This window comes from Musca domestica, unplaced genomic scaffold, assembly GCF_030504385.1.
Source record: "Musca domestica strain aabys unplaced genomic scaffold, Musca_domestica.polishedcontigs.V.1.1 3, whole genome shotgun sequence".
Lineage (NCBI taxonomy): Eukaryota > Metazoa > Arthropoda > Insecta > Diptera > Muscidae > Musca > Musca domestica.
Window position 1 is genome coordinate 7,982,057 of NW_026712299.1, and position 9,634 is coordinate 7,991,690.

Genomic DNA, 9,634 nt, shown 5'->3' on the forward strand with positions numbered 1-9,634 from the left:
TTAATTTTCCAGAGGAGATTTTGGGTAAGTAAAGAGATTTAAAATTGGCGCCCAATGAAAAATAAACTATAATGTGTAAACGTACCTTTACGAGTTTTTATTTGGTATCATTCCTCTTGGATTGCGAAGACAATTAAGGAGAAGCGTTTAAGCCTTGTTTTTAATTTTATTATTATTTGACATTAAAATTGCTATGAGACTATTAAAACTGCCGAATATTACGACGTAACAACTATATCTGTGGAATAAATTAAAATTGCATTAAATGCTTTTATTTCTGGCTATCAATTTCTCTGAATGCCAAAGGAGAAGAAGAATCATGTTACTTTGACATATTTCTTTCATGTTTTTTTTTTCAACGATCTTTAAATCCCTATGTCATGTCACTGTTTATACCCTACACCACATAATGGTAAGGGTATTATGACTTTGTGTACTTGTTTGTAACATGGAGAAGGAAGCGAAATACACCCATAGTTACTTATGAGGAATTTCATAAAATCACTTGCTGAGCCGAATTATGCATCTCAGTCCGTCTGTTCGTCCATGTATTGTTGCGAACAAAATGCAGGTCGCATTTATAATCTGATTGATATGAAATTTTCCAAACAAAATTAGTTTGGCCCAAGGACGAACCCTATTGAAATTGGTGATAACCGGATCAGATTTAGATATAGCCCCCATATATCTTCAACCGACTTAGAGTTAATTGTGCACCAAATGGCTAATATCAGTCCAAATGACCTGAATTTTGGCACATCCTACAGAATTCCGTTTAGAAGCAAGTGCAACAAATTTGGAGAAATCGGTTCAGACATAGCTTTATCTCTCATATATAGGTTTCATCCGATTTCGTATTAAAGTCCCCCACATTCGTAATTTGCACCCCACAATAATGATGCTTGGTATCAGATATAGCCCAGGAATACCTCTGCCAAATTGTATCAAGATTTAGATGTAGCTCTCATACATATCCTTAATCCGATTTCAGGTTTATTGTGCAAATAATGACTAATATCAGCCCAAATGTTGTGAATTTTGGGACGTAGGTTTCTATTTTGTGAAACTCGGCTCCAATAGAAAATTTTTATACCCTCCACCATTCCAACTCCTTGAAATATTCAGAATAGACCCTACAAAGTATATATATTCTGGATCAACGTAAAATTCTGTCTGTCTGTCCATCTGTCTGTTGTAATCACGCTATCTTTCGAACGAATTGAGATACAAGGCTAAAATGTTGAATACATGCATAGATTACGAGTTGGCAGGTTAAGTTCATAAATGGGTCATGTCGGTCCACGTTTTCGTGTATCCCCCATATAACAGTACTTCCCGATATTCGGTATTTTCATGTGTTTAGCGACAATATTTACCGGAATTATTTCAAATTTCGTATTTGAAGTTCATAATGGGTGCCACAGGCTGTGACAAAAATTTTTGTATACAGGTCCTCGTATTCACATAGCCTCCATATGACGGTACCTCCCAATTCTCGGTATTTTTATGATTTGTGCGACATTATTCACCGGATTTGTAACAAATATCGTACTTAAAGTTCGTAATGGGTACTACAGCCTATGACAAAAAAATTAGTAAGCAGTTCCACGTCTTTCGTATAGTCTCCATATAACAGTTTTCATTAAAGTGGTAGTTTCCGGAAGTATTTTTTGAAAATTTTCAAGTTCCTTCCAAATGTTAGTTCTTTCCAAATGTATAAGGTTATTAAAAGACCTTCCCGGCCGAAATTAGCTTATTATTTATTTGTTTTAATATAATCCTTCTCCAAGTAATATCATGCACTCTATAGCAATGTTATATATATAAAAATTTAGTGAAAGTCGATTCAGAATTAGATATGCCTTCCAAAGGCAAACTGTAACTGCTCTAAAGCCATAGGTTGATACGTGGTACGATCTACTTCAAATAAATACTTATGTTACGGGAGCTCTACTAAATATACATAGTGGTTGGCCCCGCCCGATTTTTGAATTTTCCTTACTAGTTTAATTTTATCATTATTTTGCATAAATATTGCAATATTGCTATGACGCTGCTATAAAACTACCGAAAATTACGAAAGCAACAACTAATTTATTGCCCGGCTATCAATTTCTCTGAATGCCAACGGAGAAGAAGCATCGTCTTTGATGTTCTTTCAACGATCTTTGGATCCTTATATCATGTCTCAGTTTTTGTTTTGATTCTTTTCTTTATCACGTATTTCGTATTTGTTTTCTTCTTTCTACGGCGATGACTTTTCTAACAGTAGCTCTGTGATATTAATGTTTTTTCTTCCAATTGGGAAAAGTTAATTTGTTTGGAAAAATGTCACAGGTACAGGAAACCACCAACCTCACAGAGCAACTGGACAACGAAGAAGTGCGTGAAATTCTCAAAAACACCACCGACTTGCGGCAGTATTCCCGACAAATTGAAAAGGAATTCAAGGAGGTGGAAAACAAAAGCATCGAAGACTACATCAAAGAATCTCAGAATATTGCGGCACTGCACAATCAAATTGGTGAATGCGACGATGTCCTGGAGCGCATGGAGAATATGTTGATGAATTTTCAAAGTGTGCTCAGTAACATAAGTACGGAGATAACACAGCTGCAGAAGAAGTCGGTAGCCATGTCGGTCCAGTTGACCAATCGCCAGTCGGTGAAGGCCCAGCTGTCACAATTCATCGAAGACATGGCAGTGTCGGAGGAGATGATAATGTCCATTATGGAAACACCGGTGACGGAAAAAGAATTTGAAAAACAATTGAATATTCTAAATCACAAGCTGTCGCTGGTTAAGGAGTTAAGTTTTAAGGAATCCAAAGCTACTGCAGATGTGGCTGATGTTTTGCATAAATTACGCTTGAAGGCTATGTCAAAAATACGTCAATATATGTTGGAACAAATCTATAAGTTTCGTCGTCCCATGACCAACTATCAGATACCACAAAATGCCATGTTGAAACATAAGTTTTTCTTTGAATTCGTGTTGTCCAATGAACGTCAGGTGGCCCAGGAGATATGCAATGAATACATTGATACAATGAGTAAAATTTATTATAGTTATTTTAAGGTAAGGAGGATGAGGTTTTTTGCGTGTGATATGTGATAATCAAATATTTTCAATTGCAGAGTTACTCTTCCCGTCTGGCTGGTTTGAGATTTGAAGAATCCTGTACCAAAGATGATTTAATGGGCATTGAAGACAATGTCCCGAAGGGTCTTTTTGCCAAAACCACCAGTTTAAAGCATAAGAGTACCATATTTACAATTGGCAAGAGGGGTGATATACTCAATCAACAGCTGGAGGCTCCTATTATTGTGCCACATGCTCAAATGAAGAACCGAGTAAGTATTTTGGAAAAGGCTATGGGCAGGACATGCCGCTGACATTTTTTACGAAACACTTCGGTATACTCATTAATAGTGAGTGGAGGGACAAAATAGATTTTACAGCCGCAACTTAAATTTTTAAGTTTGATTGGGTTTCGCCATTTTCCAGAAATACCCACATGTCGTTTTTCTAAACGAGCATTCTAACAGGTCTGCGGTACTAACCCATTGCATAGCACTAGTATTCGCTAGCCATACCCATCACTGCAAAGCTTATCAACAACTGAAGAATTACCCTACAAAATCCTTCCATTACATTTTGGATTTTTGCATTGATTTAATCATTGTTATTATTTTATTTTCAGTACACTTTTGAGGCCCTCTTCCGTTCCGAACAATATGCTCTAGTTGATAATGCCTGCCGAGAATATTTATTTGTTACGGAATTCTTTATGGTACGCGGGGCACAGGCCCAGGATCTGTTCAATCAAATTATGGGCAAAACGTTGACATTGATGATTGTAAGTTATAAAGATATATTTTCGAATGAAATTAATTACAGATTTTCCACATCCTTCTTGTCTATAGAAAAATCTGGAAACCAGTATTCAGGACTGCTTCGACACAATAGCAATGTTCTTGTGCATACAGTTGATATTCCGCTATCAGTTGATGTGTCACAAACGATGTGTACCAGCCTTGGATAAGTAAGATCTGAATTGATTTTTGATAACTTGTCCTAATTGAGTGATTGTTCTCTGTTACAGGTATTGGGATTCATTGCAAGCTGTTTTCTGGCCGCGATTTGAACATGTATTCAGGTTGAATATACAAAGTATTCGTGACTGTGATCCAACGAAGTTTAGCAAAGAAATGGGACCGCACTATGTAAGTTTTAAAGATCAAAATATCCGCCATCGAAATAGTCGTGTTCGAGTCCTATTTTTGGCAAAAGGAGAATGGCATGGCTGATATTAAAGCCTACTACTTTGCTTTTATTTCTATTTTGCTAATATATAATAAAACTTCTTAACTTTCAGATAACACGTCGCTATGCCGAGTTCTCAGCAGCTATTGTTGGCATCTCTGAACACTTTCCCAATGAACTGGTCAGTCGTCTTTTACTGGAGCTACAAAATGAAGTTGAGTGTTTCATTCTACGCATGGCAGCCATATTTCCTAATCGCAAAGAGCAACTGATTTATCTAATAAATAATTATGATCTCGTTTTGGGTGTCCTGATGGAACATACCCGAGATAATTCCAAAGAAGCATCAGCATTCCGGGAACAATTAAATGCACGTAGTGCTGAATATGTTGAAGAGATTCTTGCACCACATTTTGGTGGTATTATACAATTTGTCAAAGAATGTGAACCTCTGTATGAAAAGGAACAACTCGAAGAAGTACGTAAACAGGAGCGTAGAAGTTTAGCACTGGTAGCAAGCTTTTCGGCGAGTTGGAAGAAATCGTTGGAGGAATTGAATCGTGAAGTGTTGCTTTCGTTTCCATCCCTTTTGACCGGTTCACAACTTTTACAATTGGCCTTGGCCAGTTTAGTGCAATATTATCATCGATTCCATAAACTACTGACACCAAATGCCCGTGCCCAGTTGACCAATATCCATGTGGTTATGGTTGAAATGAAAAAATATAAATGTAATTATTGAGAAGTATTATAGAATTGTTTCTCCCACCCCCATTAAATTATTCCATTAGTTGTTAATGTATGTATGTACTATACCCAATCTATTTTATATGCTAGACAATTAAGTTTCATATTTACACACATATTCACAATCGATTAATAAATTTTATTAAGATTATATTACTTTTTCCTTTTATTAAGTATGTTCTTTTTTCTTTTTATGGCTTAGTCCTCATCTTCAAACATCATTTCCACCAAGTCCTTATTGGAACAACGTTCACCGTCCAAACGTTGCGGGGACTTCCAACGCAATAGAGTGGGCAAAAATACCAAATGTGTGTTGGGATCCTTACGGAATGGACAATTTAAATCTTTCCAGCTGTAAAAAAAAGAGGAAGAGGGGGGAATGGGGTTAGTAGTACATCTATGGAACAAATAAAATACATCTATGGAACAAATGGCAGACTGAAATCGATATGGGTGGATAGTTTAGAATGTAGATATAAGTCTATAACGTTTTCTGGGGTTATGCATTTGAGGACCTTATAATAGGCAGCAAGAGAACGGGACTAAGTCGGTCAAACAAATTCATTGCTTTGCACGGAAGGAGAAGGATTGACAATTTATTCACTAATCTGCCTTGAAAGATTACTACTCCTTAAGAAATAATTTTATGTTAATTTCAAGGTCAGATTTCTGAGTAAGAAACTTTCCAAATCCCTTAGAATTTTGAGTAGTGTACATGTAGTTCGTAAACGTTTCCCAGAAAAGTGAATTTTCGCATGATTTTGGCGATAGCATCAATGTGAATACTCGAAATCGTATTGATTGCCGCCTCGATTGGGGGTATCTTTCTAGGGATCATCAACCTCCAAGGTTCTATGAGGCTCATTCTACTTAATATTTTTAAGGACGACCATGGGCCATAAAATTAAGAAGCACTCTGGATTGCCAAAGAAAACCCTTCTTGATTTTTGGATTTATTACGGCTTATTTCCAGCGGTCTTAAATTTCCTAACATTGATTTTCTCATAAATTATACCACTCAGGCGTATAAACTCCGTCTAACCCGTTACAAATTTAGCTGCACAATTCTTGGAACTAATGCCATTGAAAATTATGACATGGTTATCATCAGATTATTTGAGACGGTCATAAAAACCAAAACATGGTTGATTAAAAACCTTCGATGTAAATATGTATGACAAATTACGTACAGATAAGTATCTCTACCCCGCAACCCCTATTGCACTCTGGAAACACATTATCTTGATTTTGACCTTATCACTAAAAACACATTATCCATCAAATTGGTAATATAGATACTAATTAAAGTTGAATTACTTACTAGCTACGCTCGCCCACATCGACGTGTACAAAATGTGATTTCTCAGTAGCTTTTGCCAATGCATCATGAATCACCGGTTCAGCTGAGGAAGGGAATTGAAAATGGAAAATGAAATGATTGATTACTTTTCACCACGTAATTTGTAGTTTTCAATGTCGTACTTACCTTTTACACAATAGGGACACCAACTGTTGCCTGACTCATCCTTGCCGCCGGAAAACAAAACATGAATGGGTTGGCCCGAACCTTCTAGTTCGCCCACCAATTTAATGAAATCTTCATAACCTTTTACGTTGTGTTGAACAACCATAATGTTGTTTTTATTTGTCTGAACTTGATTTTGCAAGTTATAAGTACGTTTTGTTGTTGTCGTATACAACTGACGTTGTGATATTTTATAAATATCACCGACTATTTGCCTAAGGAAACGCGTTTTGATGGAATTTCCAAACAACAGTGCGGTATATAAGGAACTTTTCTCGACTTGTGTCAATGTAAGAATAATTCATGAAAAGAACTGCTGGAACTTTTCGATTATTTTTATCGATAAAAGTTCAATATGATTATTCGATAAAACTAGGGTGAACTAGTTGCAATTTTGTTATTCCATTTGATTATATGGTTTCGCCTTTATTATTTTTTATCATAGCTGCATTAAATGTACCAAATTAAATAATAAAAAAGGAGAAAAACTCATTTACCATATTCCTCTTTTCTTTCTTATTTTATTTTTTGTTTGGCGATTAAAGTTATGATGAGAATATTGTAACTCATGAACTAGTTCGTATTGCCAACTAAAATAATTGTTTCCTTATGTGAATAGCTGAGATTTAACACTGTGTAATATGCTAGAAATTAGTTAGCAAGGGGAGCATATTTATGAAATGTTATAAGTTCCAACAATCGTAAACCGTTTGATATGAATTTTGAAAAACATGTCATTATGCTGCACCGTGTTATGATGCTCTTTCTAGTGAATGACTTGACACAATGCGAGCTCTTTTTCTCCCTGTGTCCCCTAAACGATAACTCGATCTAAACATATGTTAATTGCATATGTTTTGAAATATAATCTCTTATCTTAATCTTATCAGCTTCCTAATCGGACATTGTTTATTTAGTTTTACCTTAATTATTTGCCTTAATTCATTGCAGACACTTTTATTTATATTTAGAACACAAGCAAAAGTCTTAGAAAGTGGTAGCAATCGGGCGGAGCGATCATGGTCATTGAACATAACGTAAAAGGTTACGATGAATTTAAGACCCTGGTAGGTGAATTGGAACAATCTGAAAAGCCCATTTTTGTTCTGTTTTCCGGTGGCAAAGATGAAAATGGTGAAAGTTGGTGTCCCTATTGCGTTACAGGTGAGGGAATATGATGAGAATAATTTATTGCATTGATTTATTTCTTTTTATAAATTTTGCAGCGGAGCCGGTAGTACATGATGCTTTGTCGAAGGCACCGGAAAATGCACATTTCATACACGTCGATGTTGGCGAACGTAGCTAGTAAGTTCAAATCGATAAAAGACAAAATGACTCGATACCCGATTATTAAAAAACAAGTAAAAAAGCTGTAAGTTCGGCCAGGCCGAAATTTGAATACCCTCCACCGTTTGGCACGAATTTGGCATAAAAATAAGCTCCGTTAAAAATTCTGTTAAAATCTTAAAAAAATAGAATGTAGCCGTTATATTAGTGTCTACACGATAACGTGGACCTGCTTAGGCAACTGTGGTCATAAGCCATTACAATATTCAAATGCGAAAATTCGGTGAATAATGTCGCAAAAATTACCAAAATACAAAATATCGGGAGGTACCGTTATATGGGGGCTATACGAAGACGTCGTCCTGCATAGACAATTTTCTGTCATAGGCTGTAGTATCCATTACGAACTTCAAATACCAAATTTGAAACAATTCCGGTGAAAAATGTCGCTAAAATCATCAAAATACCGAATATTGGGAGTTTCCGATGTATGTATGAAGACGTGGACCTGCATAGAAAATTTTCTGTCATAGGCTGTAGTACCCACGGAAATACCAAATTTGAAATAATTCCGGTGTATAATGTCGCTTTAATCATCAAAATACCGAAAATAGGGAGGTATGAGGGCTATAAAAAACGTGGACCTACATGACCCATTTTCAATACCAAAAGTCCTGCAGACATAATATACATATGAGTAAAATTTTATTAATCCACTTAATTTTGTTCGGAAGCTAGAGTAATTTCATACATAGTCATAGAATGTTATGCTGATGCTGGGGTCTAAAATGTATATTTCGAAGTGTTATAAACGGATTGAAAAATTTAATAAACCATCCAACTATGGTGGAGGGTATAAAAATGCAAATACATAATTGCATGATATTGCCTTCTTAATTCTACCATCATAAATACAATAAATTGACAGAAGTCCGGCACACTTAAGGTGAGAATACATAAAACGCTTTTCTGACTGACTTAAGTCATCGGCTGGCTTTTTTTCTTAAAAGAACAAAGGAGCATGGGACCGAAATTGAATTAAGTCAACTTAAAACTTCTTCGTTTTTTTCTTTTACCAAAAAAAAAAGCCAGCCGATGACTCAAGTCAATCAAAAAAAACCTTCTATGTAATCTCACCTTTAAAAGAATGGTAATCAGATGGTAGCTCTATCCTACTTATATATTGAAGGTGACATTTTGATAGTTCTTTTACGAGTTACGTCGCTCGTTATAATTGATTTTAAGTGACACCATTCACATTTTCTCTCTTCTTTCAGTTGGAAAGATGTAAACAATCCATTCCGTAAGGATCCCAAAACCCATTTAGTTTGGGTACCAACACTATTGCGATGGAATACTCAGAAACGAGTGGATAGTGATCGTTGTTCCAAAAAGGATTTGGTTGAGATGGTTTTCGAGGATGATGAATAAAAACGAGGAGTTACAGAACTTTTCATGTGCCCAATATAAATAAAATTAATGTAAAAATCTGATATTCGGAATTTTATAAAAAATGCAAAGTGTATTTTTAAAGGATGCTTCATGGTAAAGTTAAGAAGATAAAGACAAAGACATAAAGTAATAATACCCATCACTGCATTTTCTGTAAATTACCCTGTCTAATTTCACTGAATAGAAAAAAGATTTCCATCCCTGATTTGTGTATATACAATGAATTTATAAATATACATTTTTAAAATGAGATGTTGTCAAATAACATATTTTTTGAAAAAATTGTAAACTTTACCTTCTTGATTATACTATGGGATGCTTGTGAGTCTCTCTCTCTCTTGTTTTTGTAAAAAA

At 35.4% G+C, this 9,634-nt stretch overlaps 3 protein-coding genes across 3 annotated transcripts; 2 read left to right on the forward strand and 1 right to left on the reverse strand.

Moving 5' to 3' along the window:
• The first annotated feature begins 2,260 nt into the window (after window positions 1-2,260).
• Window positions 2,261-5,164, forward strand: LOC101899588 (vacuolar protein sorting-associated protein 52 homolog). The gene is made up of 6 exons (XM_005184632.4): window positions 2,261-3,078; window positions 3,138-3,353; window positions 3,704-3,859; window positions 3,927-4,045; window positions 4,106-4,226; window positions 4,379-5,164. The coding sequence occupies exons 1-6, from the start codon at window positions 2,329-2,331 to the stop codon at window positions 5,006-5,008; spliced, it is 1,992 nt and encodes a 663-aa protein (XP_005184689.1). The 5' UTR covers window positions 2,261-2,328; the 3' UTR covers window positions 5,009-5,164.
• A 27-nt stretch (window positions 5,165-5,191) lies between these two features.
• LOC101899419 (thioredoxin domain-containing protein 17) lies at window positions 5,192-6,847 on the reverse strand. The gene is made up of 3 exons (XM_005184631.4): window positions 6,500-6,847; window positions 6,335-6,416; window positions 5,192-5,365 (listed from the first exon to the last, which is right to left on the reverse strand). Exons 1-3 carry the CDS (start codon window positions 6,642-6,644, stop codon window positions 5,212-5,214), a joined length of 381 nt encoding a protein of 126 aa, XP_005184688.1. The 5' UTR covers window positions 6,645-6,847; the 3' UTR covers window positions 5,192-5,211.
• Window positions 6,848-7,401: 554 nt separating this feature from the next.
• Window positions 7,402-9,321, forward strand: LOC101899749 (thioredoxin domain-containing protein 17-like). Its single transcript, XM_005184633.4, has 3 exons — window positions 7,402-7,702; window positions 7,765-7,846; window positions 9,106-9,321. The coding sequence occupies exons 1-3, from the start codon at window positions 7,558-7,560 to the stop codon at window positions 9,257-9,259; spliced, it is 381 nt and encodes a 126-aa protein (XP_005184690.1). The 5' UTR covers window positions 7,402-7,557; the 3' UTR covers window positions 9,260-9,321.
• Window positions 9,322-9,634: the final 313 nt, after the last annotated feature.

Coding starts and splice junctions, on each gene's coding strand:
- LOC101899749 (XM_005184633.4), top strand. CDS start 7,558: ATGGTCATTGAACATAACGTAAAAGGTTACGATGAATTTAAGACCCTG. Junction 7,703..7,764: donor GTGTCCCTATTGCGTTACAG/GTGAGGGAATAT, acceptor TAAATTTTGCAG/CGGAGCCGGTAGTACATGAT. Junction 7,847..9,105: donor GATGTTGGCGAACGTAGCTA/GTAAGTTCAAAT, acceptor CTCTTCTTTCAG/TTGGAAAGATGTAAACAATC.
- LOC101899419 (XM_005184631.4), bottom strand. CDS start 6,644: ATGGTTGTTCAACACAACGTAAAAGGTTATGAAGATTTCATTAAATTG. Junction 6,417..6,499: donor GTGTCCCTATTGTGTAAAAG/GTAAGTACGACA, acceptor TCCCTTCCTCAG/CTGAACCGGTGATTCATGAT. Junction 5,366..6,334: donor GATGTGGGCGAGCGTAGCTA/GTAAGTAATTCA, acceptor TTTTTTTTACAG/CTGGAAAGATTTAAATTGTC.
- LOC101899588 (XM_005184632.4), top strand. CDS start 2,329: ATGTCACAGGTACAGGAAACCACCAACCTCACAGAGCAACTGGACAAC. Junction 4,046..4,105: donor TGTGTACCAGCCTTGGATAA/GTAAGATCTGAA, acceptor TCTCTGTTACAG/GTATTGGGATTCATTGCAAG. Junction 4,227..4,378: donor AAGAAATGGGACCGCACTAT/GTAAGTTTTAAA, acceptor CTTAACTTTCAG/ATAACACGTCGCTATGCCGA.